We start from the raw sequence: 24,400 nt of genomic DNA, 5'->3' as shown, positions 1-24,400 counted from the left end.
CTCTTTCTGACTTACACAGGTAGGCTCAATTAATGAATAAAGAACCTCACCAATGTTCTACTGACCCTTCAAATGACTTCAAACCCAAATCACCATCTTCCCCCTCAAATCAGATTAACCTCCTGGTTTGTGAGCCTCCAACAAGGTCAAAACTCCAGGGTCATATTTAATCCTCTTTCCCCCCCCCTGTTCTCCATCTAACCCATTTCAAGTCTTTCTGCTTTGGGGCCTACCACAGAGGGTTGGTGTGAAAGCCAAATGAGTCAGATCTCTGAGGTTAATTATTAGTGTGCTTCAGAATCACCTGTGTTAAACACAAAAAGATCAAAAACAAACAACAAAAAAATGACGCCCTCAGTCCCACTTCAGATGTACTGGCTCTGGATATGGGGCCCAATCAGAATATCCATGTCTCCCTCATCTGTGCTCTGTGGACGGATCAGAAAGGAGTCCTGGCTTGTTCTCTGGTTGCTTTCTGTGTCTGCCCAGCCAAATGGGAGCTGCTTCTGCCCCTGCCTTACTTCAGTGTCTTCTCAGTGTCTAGCCCAGGGTTGGGATGATCCCTACTGGGATCCCCACTGATTGGGTGGAAGGTGCTTCCCCAAATGCATCAAACAGATGTATCTGTAAGAAGTAAATAGCCCCCATATGCTTCAGGACACATGTTTGAGTCATTTGATTGTTTACATCAGGGACATGGGGGGGTCTCATCAGGGGGTCTCACTCCCCCTGATATACCAAGAGCCCATAAGAAATTGGTTTCTGGACTTCAGGAACATTCATACATCTCTCACAGATGGCTTCAGCTTGGAGCCCTCCTGAATCACGAAGGGCCTGGGAGGCACAAAACTCATTCATTGGCTCCCTCATTCAGTCTGATTCAGGGTACTCAAGGATCCACTCACAGTCAGCTGGTAGGGCCGGGTTGGGCCGGTGGTCATCTGCTAATCAATTGCTCATCCAGGTGGCATCCAGTTAGCTGGCCATTTATTCAATCCTCCATTTATTCACGCAGGCCTCCGTTCACCCACCCACCCAACAGATATTTACTGAGAGCCTACTATGTGCCAGACGCTGATTTCACACTGGAGACAAAACAGATGGTAACACGAGAAGCACGGGACCCTTGCAACCTACCAGGGTGGTGTTGGGCGGGTTTCCCAGGAGTTCTCGGGCCAGGAGATTAGCGTCCTGCACCTGGCTGAGCGTCGCCTCTCACTCTCAACTCTCTTTTCCTGCTTTGCTCCTTGCAGTGGTTGGAGGTGCCAAGCCGCAAGCAGGAAGGTCGAGGCAAGGATGAGGTGGACATTGGAAAAGGTGAGACGGAAACGAGAACGTAGCGGGGAACGTGGTGGGAAAGGAGCGCGGCCAGGAGCGTTCTTCCAAGTGGCTGCGTTCACTGTGTTAGGGGGAGGGTCGGGGAAGGAGGACACACGCTTCGAGGCGGGGAGGGGTGAGTCAGCCGCCGGACTCCGGGGCTCGGCCGGCTCTGCCCGCGGGCCTGGGCTCTCGGGGCGCGGGGCGGCGCGGCGGGGGCGCGCGGCGGGAGGTGCTGTGCGCGGCGCGGCCCCCGAGCGCGCGGGGCCTGGTGAGGAGCGCGCCGGCCCGGCTCGGCGCCGGTACCCAAGGCGCCGGCGGCCGCCCCGCAGCCCCGGGCCGGACCATGGCGACCGACAGTAAGTGCGCTCGGGCGGCGGAGGCCGCGGGTGGGAGGCCGCGGGGCCCGGGGGTGGGAAGTCCTCCTGTTTCCGACGCCCGCCTTTGTGCAGGGCTCGCGGGAGCCGCGGCCGGGTGCCCTCTCGCCCCTCAGCCCGTCACCCTTTGCGGCCGGGCAGGACTGGAGAGGCGCAGGCGGCCCTGGCAGCCCGTCCCGCAGGGATGTGGCAGAAGGGCGTGCGGCGGACGCCCAGGTGGAGGGGACGCTCGATGCCGCGGGGCAGCGGGCCTTGCCAACGCAGCCCTTTGGGGGGTGTCCCCGGGCTAGAGCCGACCTTTGGGGAGCCCTGCCACCCAGGCGTCGCGAGCTCTTGGCGCTGAATTCAAGGTTCGCCCCGAGTTCTGGGCTGGGTTTGCGTGCTCGCCTTCTGGGCATAAGGGTGGCCTGACCGATCGGCTGCCCAGTGGCCCCAGCGGCCAGAGACCGTACCTGGTCACCGTGGACAGTGAACGAGGTGAGCGCGTGGACGTGTCAGGTTAAAACTACTGAGCGGAAGTGTTGGAAGGCGCTGGGTTGGCCTGCTTTTGGCATCTTGGCACCACTGCTTCATTGCTCAGTGCTTTTGGAAATGGAATCACATCTATGAAAGCTGGTTAAGTTAGCTGTGTCGGAAGCTGGGTGCGTGTTGGTGGAACCTCAAAGGGAGGTCCGAGTAAAACCACTGGTCACACCTGCCGCGTACCTAGCACGCAGGAGGTGTTGTGTCTGAGCCCTTAGTACAGACCTGGCACATGTTAGGGGCTTAAATGAATGAATGAATGAATGGTGTACTGGCTGGAGAGGCCCTTTGGTAGGCATCTTTGAAAGGTGAGAAGGGACAAAGATGGGAAGATGGAGGTCAGCATTTCTGCAATAGTTTATTATTATTTTTCTTTTAAACAAACTATTATCCCAGCCAAGAACACAGCTTTGCTATAGTGCAGAGAACGTGGGTTTCTGTAGCCAAACAGACCTGTATTTGAAACCTCTGAAATTCACTTCCATGGGACCATGGAAGGTTCCAAATGACCTCAGTTTCTTTATCTTTAAAGTCAGGACAAATCTGTCACATGTCCTGCACGGTGATGAGCACATGGTAGGCTCTTAGTACAGGGTGGTTGCCCTGTTTCTTTGCTATCAGTTTATATGTGTGGAGATACCAACATGCTCTCCCCGTTTTTAAATGAAATCTAGATCAGGTGTTTATAATAAAATTGGCTCATCTGGGCCAAGCCTCTCTTTTTCTCTGCTCATTTATAAAAAGTGCAGTTTAGCTCACTATTTTTTTTTTTTTTTTGGTCTAGCAAAAGAAATTATGGATTTAGCCTTTTATTAACAAAGTAATACTCAAAAAAGAGGAAGATAATTAGATTTGGCCTTATTCTTGTATTTCTTAAAAACAAAGGCAAAGGGGCCTGAAGTATCTATAGGCAATTTTTTGCATCCCACAAATGCTGTGGGACAGTGTACCATTATTCATTTTCTTATATTTAGGGTAAAGGTGATACATTTGGTATCCTAGAAAAAAAATTGCCTGTGCTCTGCCCAATTTATTTAGAGAAATATTTCTTTGACTTCCTTACAAGCTATATTCAACTCCACTGAAGAATCAAACTTTAGCCCATTTGTTTTGTTTATGGAAAAAATGGTAATGATATTCAACCAGCTTAGCTCTTGAGCCTTTTTTTAGGTGCAATCTTAATTAGGTTCATTCTCAGCTGGCGTGGAGCTGAAACTATGAAAGGTTTCCAGAGGTAGAGGATAATTAGTTTGTCTTTGTTCTCATTCAGAAGTAGAGTGAGAGACTTACTATGTGTCCCTACTAGGGAAATGAAAAGAAGGGAAGTATTCTCAGCCAGTGTCTTGAAAAATTCTCTCCAAATCTTGACCGTATCTACAGCTTACAGTCCTACAATTCTCTTACAGTTAGCATAAAGGTGATCTCAGCTTGGTTGCTTATTAGAATTACTCCAAGAGCTTTCAAAAATACTTTGACATCATTATTTTTTTAAGTAATACATCTCAGATTTTAATCTGTATCAGAATCACCTGGAGGGCTTGTTAAACCAGATTGCTGGCCCTCCCAGAGTCTGTGATTCAGAAAGTCTGGGTTGTAGTCCGAGAATTTTATGTTTCTATCAAGTTCCAGGTGAAGCAGCCGTGCTCCCTGTCCTTCTCTCATCTGTAAGTGTGGGAATGACAGGTGAGAGGCAGGTAGGAGCACAGAATGACAGTCCCTTCTTCAGTCCTGTCACTGTGTGGTGGGTACATGGCCCCATGAACATAAATCAAACCTGGGCACTGTCGCCTTAGGGCTATAGATGACTGCTTTCTCTATTTTTGTCCCCCAAGAAATTTCCCCTTGAGAGAAAAATTAGTTCCAAAGCTGAGCAAAACCTGAATCCTCTCCAGTCATTTCTGGAAGGAATCCAGAAGGACCTCCTTTACGAATGTGGTATGTAAATGTGTATAAAATAGAGATATTTAAAAAATATTTGCCTGGCAACTTATAATGTTCACCAAAAAGAATGTAACAAATAGAACGAAAATGTCCTTGTGTTCGGACAGTGTGCTGTCTGAGGGCAGATTCCAGAGGAAGAATGGAGAATCTGAGAGCCTCACCTTGGTTTTCAGAGAGTTATGGTGAAATGATAAGGATCTTTGAGAACTTCAAACTAAATTCCCCTTGGGCTATGCATGTTTTTATTTGTATAACTCAGGTTTATAAGATCTTTAAAAGGTTGAAACAGTTGGGAGGAATTGTAATAGAAAAAAGGTGAGACTAGTAGAGAAAAAAATCCCAAAACCCTGTTAATATGAGCAGCCTGGTTATTATATAAAGTGGTGGTACATAGGTATTTGGCCTATGTTTCTTAAGTTTCTCAGTAATAAGTATTGAAATGGAGCAGGACCCCCTATGGTCCTTGCCCCCCATGTCCTCCACCTGCCTTTTGTCTGTGGGAAAACTTTAGCCGTAGAATAAGTTTAATCAGAGAAGTGAGAAAATGCAGAAACAAAGGAAAACAGTCCAACAAGAGCAAATAATAATAGTTTAGTCATTAAGCCTAGTTAAGTACCTTTAGTTCCTCCTCAAGGGCTATAGATAATATTCTGAGCCCTATCCTGTGAGCTGTCTTGTGGATACTAAAACCTACACCAGGTGGAAGAAGTTAACTACATGATGACCAGGCTGTAGCCGTGACATAAGCTGCCACAATTCCAAGAACTGGCCTCAAGGAAGTGGGAACAAACTGACCCTGGAACTGAAGATTAATCGTATTTAAAACAATCAAGATGATGCTGGTCAGACCACCACACGACCAATTTCAAGATGACTGGCAGAGCTGACTGTGCTGTTTCTGCCTGTAGCCCCCTCCCTTCACCTATAAAAGCTCTTGCCCACTGATTGTCGGTTGGGGGGCGGGCTTTGGACAGAAGTCTGCCTCCCCCCGCCCCTACCCACCCCCCCCACCAGTTTGTCGGCATCCAAAATAAAGCAAACTTTCCTTTCCACCAACCTTGCCTCTTTATTGGCTTTTGAGTGGCAAGCTGCCGGACCCCACTTTCGGTTACAGTGTTGCAGATAGTTTTGTGTTTCCAGATCATAGTGAAGTATTTTTCTCTTTTTCTTCCATTTATGTCATTCGTTCCATTACTAATACTTCCCCTGATGAGTCTTTATTGTTAAAGTCACTGTAGTCTGTTTATAAGCATAATTTCTCAGGAACTGCCAGGCATGTTTGGGCAATGTTGGAAATATGTAATTGTATTATGCCGCCCTGGAACTCTCGGGGCATTCTTGGGTGGATGGGTCTTTGGGGCTGTTGTGGATGAATATTTGGCTTCATCAGGGAAATATCTAGTCCCCATCTGGTTGCTCCTGGTTTACTGGTTGGTAGTGTGTCATTTTGGCCGGGTCCATCCACAAGTTGCTACCCCACAGGCCATTCCTCTCTCCGCTTACTGGTCGACAACCTGGAATTTCCTGCTTCCCAATCCTACTTATCCCAGCAGCAGTTTCCACTCTGCTTAGTCCTGGAGGACAGAAGGAAGAGAAAGCAGGGGAGGGAAAAATCAAATTTAGGCTCTAAGCAGGTAAAGGTTAGGGATCTCTGCTGAACAGTTACACTTGAGATGTTCAGGACTTAGGATGTTGAGGATTTAAAAGAAAATTGCTCGACTTTGAGTGAAAAAGTACTCAAATTCTTGGGTAAACTTGTTTGTAAGTTTTTAATATTTATTATGATTGGAAATGATGCCAACTAAAAAATATAGACAAAAAGAGTTAGAAAATGACTACTTTGCAACCATCATAGTAACACTTGATTCATACAGTAATCATCCATGGATGCTAAAGTATTGTGTGGAAACTTGAAGGCCAGAATATTTACAGTTTTGGGGAATTTCCCCACAGATTTCTTATTAATTGCAAAGGGGAAAAGGATAATGTTACAGTGCAGAAACGTGGGGTTCACTACCTTAACCAAACCATCAAAGTTATCATCACTAGTAATGGGGCAAACTGGTATCCTGTGGCTTCCTGATCTGAAGCGCTGAGAAGGATACAGCGACACTTATCCCAAAGACACATAACCTGGTTCTAATCAGGAGGAAATATCAGACAAGCCCACATTTGGAGACGTTCCACAAAAGTCAGTGTCATGAAAGATGCCTGAGGCACTGTTCCAGATTGAAGGAGACTAAAGAGATAAGTAAATGCAATAGATGGTTTTGGATCTGACCCAAGTCAGGAAAAAATGCTACAAAGGACAAATTGTAATAATTGGGGAGATTTGAATATGGATTGTATGTTGGATAATAGCCTTGTATCAGTGTTAGATTCCCTAAATAGGATGTTTTTACTGCAGTTTGGAAGGGACTGTCTTCCTTAGGGGAAACTGGAGTCCTTAGGGGTAAGGGGACATGATGTCTGCAACTAAATCTCAAATGGTTTAGGAGAAAAATGTTTGTGTATATGTGTGCATATTTATGTATATGTGTGTTATACAAGAAAGAAGGAGATAAAATATGCCAAATCTTAACATTTGCTGAATCTGGGAGTTCTTTGTACTATTCTTGCAACTCTTCTGTAAATTTGAAAAGCAAAACAAAGCATATGGTTCCATGTAAATTTTAGGATTATTTATTCTAGTTCTATGAAAAATGTCATGGGTAATTTGATAGGGATCACATTAAATCTGTAGATTGCTTTGGGTAGTATGGCCATTTTAACAATATTAATTCTTCCAATCCAAGAGCATGGGATATCTTTCCATTTCTTTGAATCATCTTCAGTTTCCATTATTAATGTTTTATAGTTCTCAGCATATAAGTCTTTGCCTCCTTGGTCCGGTTTATTCCTAAGTATTTTTCTTTTTTTTTAGTGAGATTTTTAAAAGGTATTGTTTTTTTTTTACATTCCCTTTCTGATACATATGTATAACTGAATCACTTTGCTGTATAGCAGAAATTAATAAAACATTGTAAATCAACTATACTTCAATTAAAAAATAACCCATAAATGACAGCACTGGGATGCTGATCTGTAATTCTAGGCATTGTGGTCTAATACTATTTAGTTTACTTTTTGAAAGAAAAAGTGAGATGATAATTTTATGGAAAATTTCATGTACATATGAAAGAAGAGAGAATAGTGTAATGAACCCCATGTACTCAGGTAACCCAGCTTTAAAATCATCAGCATTTTGCATTTACATACCCGCTCTCCCCCTCCCCCGTTTTTAGGTGCTATTTTGAAAGCAATTCCAAGACATCATGTTATTTTAACCACTGATGTTCAGTGTGCTTCTGTGTACATCTTTTTTTCTCCCATAACCCTCATGCTGCTATTGCACTTAAGAAAAGTAACAATTCTGTAATACAAGATGATAGCATTTAGAACTTGTTAGTGTTGCAGGATAGTAACCAGAGTTCTGAGAAACGCACTGATTTGACAAATATGGGTTGTGAACTTGTTCTAAGTTTGAAAAGCTGGCGAAGCCTGGGTAATTATAAATGGTGTAGAAGAAAGAGTCTGAGAAGCTGCTTGTTTTTGTTTTGTTTTCCAAACTCCTCCTTCTGTTTTTAAACCAAGAATTAAATTCCTGAAGAAAACATAAAGATGGGTAAGGAGACAGTATTCTGGACCAATTTATTCATTTGATGTTATCCTAATGAAACTTTCTGAAAGTTAGAATGACTAATTTCATACTATTTGAGTAGAATTCCCTAAGTTTTAATTTCAGCGTGGCATCTTTGATTTGGTAAGTCCAGTGGAGCTTTTTTTTTTTACTGAGCTGACTTTCTAATGTTTTGTAACAGAAATGGGCCAGATCTCTTGGGAGGAGTAAACCTCCTGAGTGTGGGTAGATGTGTATGACATTTATTCTCTTAGGTCACTAGGATATCATTTAGTAATTAATTACTACTATTTAGCATTATGGATTGATTTAAAACATGCCCATTATGCCATTTGACAATGATTATCTGTATGTTAAAATGATGGTAAAATGATTGACAGCTCTTTCTAATAAATTAGGGAGGTATCTGAAGCACATATTGCAAACAAAATTCTTATGTGCAGTTATCAACCTTGCATTAAGGGACTATGCACAACTGATTTTAGGCAGTTTAAATTTATGCATAGATACTATCCCTTTACATTAGATTTTCTTATTACCAGAGTATAATATTTTTGAGAGTTCTAATTTTAGGAATGCACTAAGTCACATTTTATAGTTTGACTTACAATGGAGCAAAGGTTAAGAGACATATAATGTTTTTATCCACCCTATGTGAAAATTTCCCTGGCTTATATACTAGTATATTTATATACTACTTTAATCATAATCTGTTACCAATCAAAATTAGATTTTCAATTGAGTTAGCTCAATAGAAATTTCACAAGACTGATGAATTCTCTGTGGGATGGTCGAAGAAAGCACAGGCCTAGTTTCAGAGATGCCCACGTTTTGAACTCTGGCCTTGCCGCTTACTGGCTGGGTAACCTCAGAGAAGTTGTTTAACTTCCTGGAGGCTTTGCCTTTTTCCACCCTGAGGAGTTGCAAGAATTAACTGAGATCATGCACACAGTAGCCATTAAATAATTGTCTGTCTCCTCGCTCCCTACAACATCCTTCCCATAGTATGTGCCTTATGTTACAAGAAAGGTCCGACCTTCAGAAATGGGGTCCCTAGTCATTGATTCCATTTTTCCTTGTGAAGAATATAAAATGAAGACCAAATGATCTGTTTAGAAATGGAAGACTGCAGGGAAGAGACTCCAGGAGAAATCACCGGAAGGTGCAGAACTCAGATTTTACGTAGCAGTATTAATTGTGATGTGTTCTTTTCCAATGCTCATTGTTTTGTGCAAGTGTGGTGCAGCATGTGAGTACGTGGGCTTGTGGTGCATATGTGTACCTACAGCCTTTAACAACCTGGGAGGTTTCAGTGCTGGGCTCTTAGAGGAGCTCCAACAACTACCTCTTTTACTGAAGATCCAGGAGCATTCTGGGATCCTCTCTGCTGATTGGCTCTCGGGGATCTCTCTGGGTTTGTGGCCTGCCTCTTGTGTGGCCATGACTGATGGGCAGCTGTAGCACTGGGTGGAGGTTGCTTTAGGGTGTGTCCTCACAGCTGGCTCTGAAGTCTTATAAAAGCTTGTCCAATGATGATGATAAGCCTGAGGATATTGCTGGTGGTCCCATTACTGAGCTCTAAAAAGGCTTAATCTTCTAGTAATGTCCATATATAATGACCTCATCTGCCTGCTGTCACTGCTGGTCCTGACCTTGGCCATCCAGGTTCTGAGAGTAGCCTTTCTCTGTTTCACTCCTGCCCTGGGAGGCCCTCTCACTGCCCATCTTGTTAGTCCCTGTTTCTCTTGCTTCCCAGCTCATTCTGTAATCTCTGTACCTGCCGATCGTTTTGTTTGTTTGTTTGTTTGTTTTCCTTTGGTTTCACTATTCCTTTGAGTTTTGGCTGAGACACACTGACTTTGTCAATCTCAGGTTTGTAGAGTCCACAGAAGCTAGGCTGCCTTCAACCAGCCCGCCCCTGCTTCTCTACAGGGAGGAGGTGGAAGACAACCCTTCACCCCTCAGCCCCTACCATCCTTTCCTTAGACTTTTTAGAGGTGCATTGCAATGTTTTCCCTAATGGGTCTATTTGCATAAAATCAATTGTTAGATTTTAGGGGTGATAATTGCCGTCATAATTATAGCTATACGTATTATTTTTCTTTGTGTTCTCCTGTATTTGTTATCTATTGCTGAATAACAAATTACAACAAACTTAGTGGATTAAAACAACACACATTTGTCAGCTCTCTAGGTTAGGAGTCTGGGCAGGGCTTCTGGAAATCAGGAGTCTGCAAGGCTGCAATTAAGCTGTCAGCCAGGGCTGGGTTCTCATCTGAAGGCCTGAGGCTTGACTGGGGAAGGATCACCTTCCAAGGTCACATAGTGTTGGCAAGACTCAGGCCCTGAAAAGACTTGGACTTGTGGGCTGATGGACTGAGGGCCTCAATCTCTTGCTGGCTCTTGGCTGGAGGTCATCCTTAGATGTGAGCCTCCCCAGTATGGCCACTTACTTCATCAAAGCGAAGAAGGGACAGAGTCTTCTGCCAAGACAGGTATTAAAATCTTTGTCATGTTCCATTGGTTAGAAGCAACTTATACATTCTGGCTGAACTCAAAATGAAGGGATTAAACAAGGGCATGACTACTAGGAGATGGGGACATTTGGAGACCATCTTAGGTTCTGTCTGCCATACTCCCATGATACTTTTGTATCTACATCTTCAATTGTATTTTTGTTTGGAGTATCACATTTCTCTTTTAAACTTTAGATAACATAGGGATGGTAAAGTCTGAAATGATAATTGCCTTTCTCAGAAAAGAAATTGATCTCCTCTCTCCTACCAGAGAGCTGATGTGCTGTAGGAAGGATGGTGGTGGAAGGGGGGCAGGGAAGGTAATGTTTGGCCTTTGAACTGTTACTGGGAAAGTCATGACTGAATGAGATCCTGCTGCAGGGAGCTTGAAGAAGCAGAAGACTGCATGCCTTGTGAATTCATTTTATGAAAGCTGTTACAAAATTATAAAAATGAAAACACTCAAATTCTTTTTGGAAATGTTTAAAAGTAAAGGAGGTCAGGACGAAGCTGTGAAATTTGAGTTGAGAGTTGGTGAACGACACAGTAAGAACAATAAGGGGGATGAGAATTGTGTCAAAGAGAAGCTGTTCTCTCTCGGGGGCAAATGGATTTTATGAAGGCTCCTTGCTAGCATGTGCGGCATCACATGGGGATAGGAGACTATTTAAAGTTTAAGCCTCTATGTGCTTGTACTGTATACTCTTACAAGTGGTTTTATCCATTTCAAATCATTTTTTTTTTGGACTTAGTAAGAGGGTGACAGATACCTGGAAACTAGACATTTCCTTACTGCCTGATAGTATTGTTCTGTGCAATGACCAACTACTGTTTGAATTCTTCCTTTAAAATTATTGACCCTTAGTTAGTTAGAGCTTAGAAAATGAAACTATTCGGAAAAGGTTTGCCTAATGGAAAGTATTGATTTTGATTTCATGTCCCTTTCTTGAAACTCGGAGCACTTTCATTTTTGGTTGCTACTTATCACCTGAAAGCTATTCTATAGTAAAAGAGCTGTAACCAGAGTCATTAGCTCCTTGTAATTGAGATGAGACTATCCTAGTCTTTAGAAATTGAGTTAGCTCCCTGAGACAAGCATTTCTGTTTTTATCTGATAAAATCACTGTTTATAAAATGAATAGAAAGGGAGAGTCTGAAATTAATTTCTTAAAAAGGTGCCTCTCCCCCATTGTGGTCCAAATCACATGCTATTTTGTCTTTGACGTCTTTATCAACTCTCCCAAACAGAATCCGTCATTCATTTCACCTGTACCTCTTCAGTTATATTTTTCTATTTTAACCTCTGTCTATTCTATATGCCCCTTGAGGAAAAGATCTACTTTTAGGTATATTTTCTCAACTTTGTCATTCTATTGAATAAGCATGGTGGCCTGCATAGAGTAACCATTCAAATGTTTGCTAAATTCAGTCTGTTTTTTACTGTGAGCCTCCTCTTTCCTGGATCCCATCCTTTACACAGTTCTCACAGTGTGGACCTGGGAACCCAGGGTGGTCAAGGTCCCCAAGACTTTTAGAGGGTCAGCAAGGTCAAAACTACTTTTATAACATGAACAATGTTTTCATGTTTCAGTGACCCTTGAACAATGTTTTCTGTCTCTTACTCTGTGCATGCATGCATGTAGGCCCAGCTTTTATCATCTTGTGAGTTTGGGAGGTGAAGATGTCCAGTGGTCTTTCCCTTCATTATTTGGGCTCTTCCAAAGACCCTGTTTTCAGTACAGAACTTCATCCTTACCACCAGAGATGACTGGTTCATTGAACCCAGAGCCTTTCTGCTTGGCCATTAGATACTAGAAGTGTAGTGGTATCTCATTGTTTTAATTCACATTCCTGATGAGATGTGGAGCATCTTTTAATATGCTTATTTGACATCTGAATATAGTTTTTGGTGAGGTGTTTGTTAAGGTCTTGATCCATTGTTTTAATTGAGTGGTTTGTTTCCTTATTGTTGAGTTATATAGTTCTTTGTATATTTTGGATAACTGTCCTTTATCAGCTGTATCTTTTGCAAATATTTTCTCCTAGTCTATGGCTTGTCTTCTAATTCTCTTGACATTGTCTTTCACAGAGCAGAAGTTATTAATTTTAATGAAGTCCAGTTTATCAATTCTTCATGGATCCTGCCTTTTGTGTTGTATCTAAAAAGGCATCACCATACCCAAGGTCATTTAGGTTTTCTCCTATGTTATCTTCTAGGAGCTTGATACTTTTGTGTTTTACGTTTAGGTCTTTAATCCATTTTGAATTAACTTTTGTGGAGAGTGTAAGGTCTGTGTCTAGATTAATTTTTTTGCAAGTGATGTCCAGTTGTTCCGTACCATTTGTTGAAGAGACTGTTTTCGCTCCATTGTATTGCCTTTGAGCCTTTGTCAAAGATCAGTTGACTGTATTTATGGGATTCTATTTCTGGGCTATTTTGTTCCATTAATCTGTTTATTCTTTCTCCAATACTACACTGTCTTGATCACTGTAACTACTAGTTAATCTTGTATTCAGGTAACTTCAGTCTTCCAACTTTGTTCTTCTCCTTCAATATTGTGTTGGCTGTTTTGGGTCTTTTGCCTCAATGTACAAACTTTAGAATCAGTTTGTTGATATCCACAATATAACTTGCTGGGATTTTTATTGGGATTGCTTTGCATGTATAGATCAATTTGGGAAGACCTGACATCTTGAAAATAGAGTCTTCCTATCCATGAACATAGTGTATCTCTCCATTTATTTAGTTCTTCTTTGATTTCCTTTATCAGAGTTTTATAGTTTTCCTCATATAGATCTTGTAATATTTTGTTAGATTTATACTGAAGTATTTTTTTTTTTTTTTGGTGATTTGTTTTTATTTATCTTGTTCAAGACATTTTCAATATTAATTCTCAGCTCCCTAATTCTGGAAAGTTCTTAGTCATTATCTCTTTGAGCGTTACCTCTCCCCCATTTCCCCTGCCCCCAGTTCTTTCCTTCTTAAACGTTATTAGACTGACATATGTTGCAGCTTCTCTTTCTTTTTTTTTTTAGAAATTCACGTTCTTTTTTATTTATTTATTTATGACTGTGTTGAGTCTTCGTTTCTGTGCGAGGGCTTTCTCTAGTTGCGGCAAGTGGGGACCACTCTTCATCGCGGTGCGCGGGCCTCTCACCATCGCGGCCTCTCTTGTTGCGGAGCACAGGCTCCAGATGCGCAGGCTCAGTAATTGTGGCTCACGGGCCCAGATGTTCCGTGGCATGTGGGATCTTCCCAGACTAGGGCTCGAACCCGTGTCCCCTGCATTGGCAGGCAGATTCTCAACCACTGCGCCACCAGGGAAGCCCTGCAGCTTCTCTTTCTGTGTTTTATATTTATTAACCACTCGTTCAGTGATACTCATTCTTTCTCTTTTCTTTCCTCCCTTCCCCCATCTCATAATTTCTTCAGATTTGTTTTCCACTTCAGCAGTTCTCTTTTAACTTAGATCTAGTCTGCTATTTAACCTACTGATCATTTTTCATTCCAGTGATAAGTTTTTATTTAAAAAATTGTTTGATTACTTAAAAAAATCTGTTCTTTCCCTATAGTATCTTATTTCTTCATTATGGTTTCTAAATTATTTAAAAACATGATTCTTTTCTAGTCTATTGTTTTTACTTCTTGGTGTGTCAACTTTGGGGTCTGCTACTCACTCTTATGGTGATTTGTTTCCTTATGTGGTCTGTGATATTTAATTTTGGTAGTTTATTGTTAGAGTTTTCTGTAAGCCCTGAGCTGTGGAAGAGTTGCTAAGGGTAAAGATTTTGATGTTGTCTTTGCTGGATCCCTAGGGATTTTAGTGGTCTTGGATCACTTTATATATTAACTATTCATTTGCATTCTTAAACTATGCATGGAGAAAAAACTTAGACCCCCTCATCTCGTGTGAGCTTAGAATTTCCATTTTTTACAGGTGATTTTTTTTTTTTTAACTCAAGGTCTGGGATACTCAGCAATGTCTTTGCTCTTTCTTGGGCTAGTGAGCAGGCTCTGAATAGTCTTAATTTTTGCTTTCAAGAGTGTTCTTCATGGTGGTCTGGGCTTCATTTTGGCAGGGAGTTCTGGATGGAGCTTTAGTGCCTGTTATTCATCCTCGTGTAGGCCCATCACACCTAAATCTGAGACTAAAACCCCAGTGGATTTCTGAGGCTTTGGCTTTGCTTTTCTTTGATTTTGAAATCTGGGGTATATTTGTCTTTTGGAGCTCATGTATGTAATTAGATTTAGTTCATTGGTTATATTTAATCTGGAGCTTCCATGTGTCTGTGGTGGGAAGGGCACATCCATATCAGCTCTGTATATACCACATGGCCTGAATTAACATTTTTTTTTTTTTTTAAACATCTTTATTGAAGTATAATTGCCTTACAATGGTGTGTTAGCTTCTGCCTTATAACAAAGTTAATCAGTTATACATATACAATATGTTCCCATATCTCTTCCCTCTTGCATCTCCCTCCCTCCCACCCTCCCCATCCCACCCCTCTAGGTGGTCACAAAGCACCGAGCTGATCTCCCTGTGCTATGCGGCTGCTTCCCACTAGCTAGCTATTTTACATTTGGTAGTGTATATATGTCCATGACACTCTCTCACCCTGTCACATCTCACCCCACCCCCTCCCCATATCCTCAAGTCCATTCTCTAGTAGGTCTGTGTCTTTATTCCCGTCTTGCCACTAGGTTCTTCATGGCTTTTTTTTCCCTTAGATTCCGTATATATGTGTTAGCATACTGTATTTGTTTTTCTCTTTCTGACTTACTTCACTCTGTATGACAGACTCTAACTCCATCCACCTCATTACAAATACCTCCATTTCATTTCTTTTTATGGCTGAGTAATATTCCATTGTATATATGTGCCACATCTTCTTTATCCATTCATCTGTCGATGGACATTTAGGTTGCTTCCATGTCCTGGCTATTGTAAATAGAGCTGCAATGAACATTTTGGTATATGACTCTTTTTGACCTATGGTTTTCTCAGGGTATATGCCCAGTAGTGGGATTGCTGGGTCGTATGGTAGTTCTATTTGTAGTTTTTTAAGGAACCTCCATACTGTTCTCCATAGTGGCTGTATCAATTTACATTCCCACCAACAGTGCAAGAGAGTTCCCTTTCCTCCACACCCTCTCCAGCATTTCTGAATTAACATTTGATGTAGATCACCATCCATATATCCAGTTATATTGGTATATAAATACTACTGGTGCTCTGCTTTTTTTTCTCTTTTGGAATTATTTATTAAGCACATTGCTGTATTTCAATTACCCATTATTTGAAAAAGGTGTATGGTGTTTCCTGTATTAACATATGATGGCACATAGCCTAGTATCTCTACAAAACTGGACATGTGTCTGGTAATATCTTTCTGTTTTCAAAGAACTTGTTCTAGTTTCATTAAGGCCTTAAAGAAACATACATTTTATAAATCCTGATTTTTATCTGCATTAAGCATATGAAGATACTGAGAGTAAGAGAAATTATTGTATTATTTGCTATGATGAAAGATTTTCAATGAAGGAGGCAGTGTGTTGATTTATATTTATGGATGCTAAAAATCAGTTAATAGACTGGCACTTTGAGTAGCAGAAAACATAGTACAGTAATGTGTACTGTACTAACGTGCCTTTTCACTAAGTAGTATATTGTGAATGTTGTCTCATGGATGGTGATTATTTTATGATTTATTTTGTCAATCACCTTTTCATGGAGAAGTGAAAGATTAGAAAAATACTGCCATGAATATAGTTGAATTTATCTTTTTATACTCTTTTTATTTACTTCTAGATGTGGAACTGCTGAGTCAAAGAGTATACTCATTTTTTTTTCATTCAACAAACATTTATTCAGTGCCTACTATGTGCCAGACACTGTGCTAGTTGCTTGGGATATATCAGTGAACAAAACAGACAAAGGTCTCTGAGGTGAAGGAGCTTACAAGGGATAATATACTCATTTGATATTTTGATGTTGCCAAATTTCCCTTTGGGGAGATTGCACCAATTTGCACTCTCACCAGCAGTGCATTGATAACAAAATCTAACAAAACTTCTACAAAAATAAATTGCAGATGGTAGATAACCTAACAAAAATATTCTCTACCTGGCTCACTTATCATATGCCCCAGCTTAGTGAGACATGTGTCCTCCCTGTCTCAGCTTATCATGTGCCCCAGCTTAGTGAGACCTACTTTTTGTAAGATAAGGGATTTAACTCTAGAGTGTAGGGCAGCTTACAGAATTATGTGAGGGTGCTGGGGAAACCAGCTTGTTAGCTGCTCAGTCACAGGTAACACACATCTCCATTTATTTATGTCTGTCCTTATTTCTTTCTTTAGGATCTTCTAAATTTCTTTGAATAAATTTTCTTGTTGCCTCAAATTAATATCCAGTTAAGTGCTTACATTCTCTCATGAGTTCAGAGCAATTTTCCAGTTGCCGTCTATGGATTTTCCCATGTCCCCTGCAGAAGGTGTGCTGACCCACATTGATGGGAGTGAGGGAAGTGGTTTGAAGACCATGGGCTCATGTCATCGAAAGGCTAGGGTCCCATCACAAGGCAACTGAGCCTGCCTTTGCTGAAATGTTTTACACTGAGCTCGTCTTTCCTTTCTTCCTCTTGGGAGGTTTGATCAGGGCCTTGAGATTAAGGGGGCTTCAAATGAGCGGGTGTGCTAGTGTGCCAGTGATCAATACCTTGGTCACAGGTATTGATCCTCCACTGGCGTGGGAGGTCGATCCTTGTGCTGGGGACTCAATATCTGAACGCGCTCAGGCCTCACAAAGGCTCGTGGAGGGCCTGCCTCTATAAAACGGGGATATTAATAATATGAGGATAAATTCCTAAGCAGAAAAGTCCCCTAGGAACAGGCTTTCCAAATGTCCTATGTTAATTGTCTCCTGGATTGTCTAACAAACCCTAGGTTCCAGCACTGTGAAATGCTGACAATAGGCTTCTGGTGTACAGGGCTACTCTGCCATCTTGTGGCCATTTTCGAGAACTGCACTTCGCTAGATGTCTGCTTCCTCCCTAGATCCTAGTATCTTGCAAAACTGGAATTGGTCATCCTGGATTGTTTCTGCCTTTGGCTTTGCGAACCGATATGATTTGAAGAGATATGTCATAGCACATACCAAAAGAAGACTTTCTAATAGTTTTAAACAGATGTATATGTGCCAGCAATTTCATTTCTGTGTAATAGCATCTTGGCATATTAGATAATGTGTGTTCAAACTAAGAATGGGCCAATGTTCTGTCCCAAAGCTGTTTCAAGGATGCTCTGAGGGATCCTGTGATTTTCCTGCGGATTTGAATGAGCATTGTGTAGTAGGTATTAATTTTAGATCGCAATATTACTTTAGGTCACATTGCTTTATTTCTCTAAATTACATTGAATCAGTGGCCCATTGGAGGGAAAATTCAATCTCAATCATTACTGAAGTAACTTTGCCCACTCCAAGGGAGCATATAAGAATCCCAGACTAGCAGGGCCACAAATTTTGGGTGGGGCTCAGTCTGCTGTCCACAGTTGGCTCCATAAAGATAGTTGCACAGTTTGACATGCTGCAGCTGAAGACTGGAACAGCAGTTAGGCCGAGTCAGCTGACCCTCCCAGCTTTCGCACCACTGACCACTCTGGGAGACAGTGAATAGTGTCCATCCACTGTAGGCTTTCTGGGGTAGCTTCCCCACTCACCCACCCATCCAAGCACAGTGGAAATAGGGTCTCGGTTACTGACAGAGTACAGTCCCTCAGACTCATTCCTTTCCTGGTCTTGAGGAATATCTGTGTCCTATCCCCTTTGGCATTGGCTTCCTTCCACAAACCACTGGGTGGGAACTTCCTAGGATACCTTGCAACTTCTATTTACGACCCTGCAATATAAAAAACCATGACATTCTCCGGTGACTCTGGCCAGGGAGACCAGAACTCCAAACCTACAGTTGTCTACCTTCTTGGGAGGGAAAGGAAAAATGCTGACAGCAATAGCAGCCGGAAGAAAGCACAAATGAACACCTCAGTAAATCATCCTGTGTTTGGCTGTGTTTCACTTGAGTCAGCACTCACCGCTGAAAAGGTGTTTGTTTATTGAATTTCTACTGTAGGCCAAGCACTTACTGGGTTCTCTCAATATGGAGGTGACCTCATGGTTATTACATAATGGAAATGGGTACTAAGTGCTAGGAGAGGGGCACATTCAGAGTTGTGTGGAGGTGCTGGAAGATAATGATGATAATGACTCCACTTGATGGGGCAGGAAGAGTTATCGACAGGAGATGACATTTGAGCTGGGCCTGGAAATATGAGAAAGCATCTGCATGGTGGGAAGGAGGTGAGGCACAATACGTCCAAGACGGGGGCGGGGGGGGGGGCTGCAAGAGCACAGGTCTGGAGCACTGGGGGTGCAGGGGTGATGGGGGATGCACATGTGGGAATTATTTGGGGGAGTGCGTACAGGTGAGCTGGATTGGAGCCTCATCCCAGAGCACCTCATTTACTGTACTAGGAAAGATTTAATTTACCTTTTAGGCCAGCAAGTCACAGTCCTCTGGCTGTTGCATTAGATTCCTATGCGCTTACTTAGGGAAACGAGCCAGTGCCTCAGGGCTAACTGTACTTCTGCCTTCTTCTCTCCTGTTCAGAGAAACTGTAATTAACCTGGGAGGGAGCCCTGTGAAATGTAGACAAGGGAGAGAGAGGAAGGGGAGGGAGGCGGGGGAGGGAGAGATGAGTTAGCAGTTGTTGGATGAAGCCAAGCAGGAGGTGTTCAGGGGCTGAGCTCATGCAGTGTGTGCGGAACATACAGATGTAAGAGACAGTTTGGAGATAGAATCCATGGCTTAGAGATCTTAGATATACAGAGTAAAGGAGAAATAAAAGATTATAGAGTTTTCAAGATTAGGCAGCTGGTTCAATGAAACTCCCACTGTTTAAAACAGAAGGTAAGAGAAAAAGCACATTTGGAGGCCAAGACGATGAGTTGTTTGGGGACACATTTAAGATGCATGTGGGACTTCTGCAATACAATGGAGTACATGAGAATTGAAAAAGAGAAAAAAATCTAGGGGACTTCCCTGGTGGGGCAGTGGTTAAGAATCCACCTGCCAATGCAGGGAACACGGGTTGGATCCCTGGTCTGGGAAGATCCCACATGTGGTGAAGCAACTAAGCCCATGCACCACAACTACTGAGCCTGCACTGTAGAGTCTGCAAGCCACAACTACTGAGTCCACGTGCCACAACTACTGAAACCCACGCGCCTAGACCCCATGCTCTGCAACAAGAGAAGCCACTGCAATGAGCAGCCCATGCACTGCAACGAAGAGTAGCCCCTGCTCGCCGCAACTAGAGAAAGCCCGCACGCAGCAATGAAGACCCAATGCAGCCAAAAAGAAAAAAGAAAAATAATAAAAAAAAAAAGAAAAAAAATCTAGGTCATAGTTTTGGAAATTTTAAAAGTTTAGAAGTAAAATTCTTTCTGTTCACAAATTATATAATCTTATATGTAGAGAGACCCCCTAAAGATTCCACAAAAAAATTGATGTATAAACATTTTCAGCAAAGTAGCAGGATACAAAGGCAACACAAAAATCAGTTACGTTTCTGTAAACTAACAATGAACAATCCAAGAGGAAAATTAAGAAAACAATTTTATTATAATAGAATCAAAAGAATAAAATACCTGAGAATTAACTTAATCAAAGAGGTAAAACTACAATACATTACTGAAAAATATTAAAGAAGATATTCATGGAGAGGTTCATGCATTAGAAGCCTTAATATTGTTAAGATGTCAATACTACAGATTTTAAAAAATCTCAATGATGTTTTTTTGCATAAGTAAAAAGACATACCCTACAATTCATGTGGAATCTCAAGGGACCCCAGATAGCCAAAACAATCTTGAAAAGGAAGAACAAACCTGGAGCATTCAGACTTCCTGATTTTATATTATAACTTGCTGCAAAATTACAGTAATCAAAGCAGTATTCTGTAGTAACCTAACTGGGAAAAGAATTTGAAAGAGAATAGATACATGTATATGTATAACTGAATCACTTTGCTGTACACCTGAAACTAATACAATATTGTTAATCAACTATACTTCAGTATAAAATAAAAATTAAAAAAAAAGATGCATGTGGGACTTCTGGATAGAGAAGCAAGACAGGCTATTGGAAATAGGAGTCTAGAGCTCGAGAGAGAGTTGGTGGTTTTAGATTTGGGAGACATTGGTGAATAGGCTTAAGAGAAGCCACAACAGTGAATAATAGATCGCTCAGGGAGAGTGAGTGGAGTGAGAAAAAGCGGGACGGCCGAAGCTGGAGGGGTACAGCTGTTGATGAGGGTGGATAACTAGAGCATCCCAAGTGAGAGCGGGAAAGGGGAGCCAGAGTTAGGAGCAAAGCCCAGGGAGAGTGTGGTCACAGAGGCAAAGGAGGACACGTCTCATGTCATAAAGCCAAGAGATCCAACAGGATAAGGAGTGAGCACAGTCTTCAAACAGCCATGACAAGGTGGCTGGCGACTTGCGAGGTAGTTTAGCCACGTGGGGTGAAGGCAGCTGAAGCAGCTGGATTGGAGGAATTACGGTGTAAAGGGAGGTGAAGAGGTAGGACTAGTGAATATGGGCTGTTCTGTTGAGGAGTTTGTAGGAGAAGGTAAGGAGATGAGAGGGCAGCTTTGAATTCCATTAGAGGATTTGACAGGAGACTTGAGTATACTGAAAGACTTGGCAGAGTGGGGGGAAGCCAATGGAGGGGGAGAGATTGAAGATGTGACAAACAAGGGATAATTAATGGGCTGTCACCCAGGCGAGAGGGAGGCAGTGGGATGAGGTTAGGCCAGTGGTTCTCTGTCGTTAGGAACCAGTTTTGGGGACTAGGGACCAAACTGGCTTGAGAATCCACTGAAATGGGATAGAAATCCCCTGGGATCTCCCTGGGCTAAATGATAGCCAGTGTAGGAAGTAACCAAAGGTCCCCTAGGCTTATCTCGAGATGGTGATGTGGCCTCCCTCTGGGATCCTTTTGGAGAGACCCACATGTAATTCAGGTTAAAAAACATCTCAGAGCATCCACTCTTAGTAGTCATTGTGTTGGGACACACTTATAGCTACGTCCCAGGCTTTTGTTTCCTGTAACAGAGAATGCTTGGCAGCTCCCCAGCTAACCCTGTTTGGTTTTAGGAAAAAGGAATGACTTCATCTTGTGTCATTGCCTTTGGATTCAATAACATGTAATTAGAAGTAGTGGGGCGTTCCCAGATTAGCAGTTTTTATTTAGAAGTCTTTTGGAATATCTGAGTCTTATTAATTTGAAATTCTTTAATTTTAAAAAAATTAATAAATTTATTTTTGGCTGAGTTGGGTCTTCGTTGCTTCGTGCGGGCTTTCTCTAGCTGCGGTGATCAGGGGCTAGTCTTCGTTGCGGTGAGCGGGCTTCTCATTGCGGTGGCTTCTCTTGTTTCGGAGCACGGGCTCTAGGCGCGCAGGCTTCAGTAGTTGTGGCACGTGGGCTCAGTAGTTGTGGCTCGCGGGCTCTAGAGCGCAGGCTCAGTAGTTGTGGTGCACGGGCTTAGTTGCTCCGTGGCATTTGGGATCTTCCCGGACCAGGGCTCGAACCCATGTCCCCTGCATTGGCAGGCGTATACTTAACCACTGCGCCACCAGGGAAGTCCAAAATTCTTTAATTTTAACTGATTAGCTTTAAAAAGAAAAACTTTTTTTTTTCCTGATTTTATTATATCTACCCAGTAACTAGATTGTAAACATTTTGAAGAAAGGGATTCTCGTCTGTTTATCCCTTTGGTGTTCTCTACATCAGATGCATTTGACAAAAATTGATTGCTTTGGTTGGAATGAGACATGCCTCTCCTTCTTCTGTTCACCCTCGTATGTGTTGGTGATAATTAGTGAAACTGAATGTTCTTTTCATTACTCTCGCGGCCGACATTATGTTTTCTTTTTGGCTCTCTGGCAGGGTTAAGGGGCTGAACTGGCTGTTGTGAAAATGACAGTTGCTCTGAAGGATTATGTAAAAATGCAAGACATCTTTTTTTACTTGAAAGAAAGTTAACTAAAATTTTTTTTTTTTTGAGTCATGTTGACACCATAAACAGAGTTTTATTGCCTGTTGACTTACTGACGACTTAAAGTGTAGAGTGACTTTTCATTGTTCTTCACTTGTCCCAAACAAACACAGTTTTAAAGGCAGAAGAACTGAAATCATTTTGGACCCTCGGGGTACTGGGCCCTTTACAGGCTATCTCTGTTAAAATAGTTTACCATGAGAGTAGAGTGGTAATTATGTTGTTATTTATTTATCAATTATAATATCCAGGCAAGATTTTTATACTTCTTAGTGTGTTTGGAACAGAATCCAGCAGATCCCATGAAAGGGGATCCAGTCCTTTTGCAATAAATGTGAGTGGTTTGAAGAAGTCTAAAAAGGACACAGCTGGCAAAAAAAACGCTCATAACTAACACATCAAATCAACACATGAATTTTATATCTTCCCACTCAAATGTTATCCCTAAAGTCCTCAAAGGATTTGAAAAGGAAGAGCCAGGAATGTGCCTGGTGTAGGTGAGAATGGCAGGGAGGCCAGTGTACCTGGAACAGGGTGAGAGAAGGGGAGCAGGAAGAGGTGAGGTGAGGGAGGTGCTGCAGGGTCAGGTGGGGTAGTCCTGAGACCTGGTGTGAAGACTGCATTTTGCTTTGTGTGGGATTTGAAGCTGCGAAGGATTTTGATGACACCCGCAATGTGATCTAACATACATTTTAACAGTATTATTCTGGCTGCTTTTTTGAGAATTGATGAAAGGTGGGTAAAGGGTGACCCCAGTTAAGTAGAATGTTGGCCACAAATGATGGTAGCTTGATTCAGCAGAGTAGCAGTGGAAGCGGTGAGAGCTAGTCAGAATTTGGAGAGACGCACACACACTCACTCATCTCCAGTATGACATAGGTACTCTTCTGAGGATAGAACTGACAGAATTCACTCATTGCATGGAGTATGAGAGAGAGATATCAAGGGTCATTGGAAGGATTTTGGCCTGAGCACCGGAAGGAAGGAGTTGCCATGAACTTTGAGAGAAGGCAGTGGAAGGAATAGGTTTGGGCAGGTGAGGGTTGGCACTGGAGTGGGCATCAGGAGTCTAGTGTTGGGAGCATCAAGTCTGAGACGTCTTTTAAACATCCTAGTAAAGATATTGAGTAGGTAGTTGGATGCCTGAGTTTGCAGTTCGAGGGAAGGATCTGGTCTCAATATAGAAATTTGAGAGTCTTCAGCATTTGGGTGATACTTAAAGCCATGATACTGGCTCACATCCCCCAAGGAGTAAGCATAGGCATGGGAGAGAAGTGGCGAAGGACTCAGGGGGTCAGGGAGGGCTAGCAGAGTCTTACAGGGAGCAAGCAGCGAGGTGGGAGGAAAAACAGGAGAGCTCATGTCCTAGAAGCCAAGTGAGAATCTGTTCAAGGGAGAGAGAATGATCAACCATGTCAAATGTGGTTGGTAAGTTAGATAAGGTTTGCCTTAGTGTCAGTTCCTTTAAAAGCAGGGTCTGTGAACAAGGTCTTTGGTACAGGTATTTGTTTGGAGGTGATCCAAGGAACAGGAATGAGAGGTGAGATTGTGGAAGAAAGCCATTAAAGGGTGTGTGATTGAGGTTGCTGCTCTAGATTATCGGGTCAGCTCCACTGAGACATCTGAGAAGGAGCCAGAGTGCCCCCAGACTTGTCTGTACAAATGATGGGAAGCTGGGACATTTATCCAGTCCCCCATTGGTTGAGGGTTTTCCTGGGAGTGTTGACTCCCCTCTGCTTCCACGCTTTGCAGGCTGCTGTGGGAGAAGGCCTTGAGGCAGAAAAGCAGAGAGGTGAGGTGGGTACTTGATGAGGAAGGCTGTGAGTGAGCATGGGACTTTCTGCTACAGCTGCGGCTGAGATCACAGGTGGGCCCTGGGAACAAGATGTGGACCATCGCACGTGTTTGCTTCAAAGGCTGACAGTTGACTG

At 42.5% G+C, this 24,400-nt stretch overlaps 1 protein-coding gene and 1 long non-coding RNA gene across 4 annotated transcripts in view; one reads left to right on the top strand and one right to left on the bottom strand.

The window, feature by feature from the left end:
• The window catches only part of LOC309626206, a 1,050,100-nt gene that overhangs the window by 260,286 nt on the left and 765,414 nt on the right, over window positions 1-24,400 (bottom strand). The window lies entirely within an intron of this gene.
• The window catches only part of SYT16 (synaptotagmin 16), a 263,020-nt gene continuing 238,892 nt past the window's right edge, over window positions 273-24,400 (top strand). Inside the window, exons 1-2 of one of the 3 annotated variants that reach the window (XM_082386528.1) lie at window positions 273-1,103; window positions 1,254-1,317. In XM_082386528.1, the coding sequence (XP_082242654.1) occupies window positions 663-1,103; window positions 1,254-1,317 (505 nt within the window). In that variant the 5' untranslated portion in view covers window positions 273-662. Of the gene's footprint in view, window positions 1,104-1,253; window positions 1,318-1,457; window positions 1,677-24,400 lie in introns of those variants that run through there. The other 2 variants (XM_082386529.1, XM_082386533.1) reach the window with 2 other exon arrangements.

Source organism: Balaenoptera borealis (genome assembly GCF_965194805.1).
Source record: "Balaenoptera borealis genome assembly, chromosome: 3".
NCBI lineage: Eukaryota > Metazoa > Chordata > Mammalia > Artiodactyla > Balaenopteridae > Balaenoptera > Balaenoptera borealis.
The sequence above is the reverse complement of the archived record's forward strand: the minus strand, read 5'-3'. Positions and strand labels throughout refer to the sequence as shown.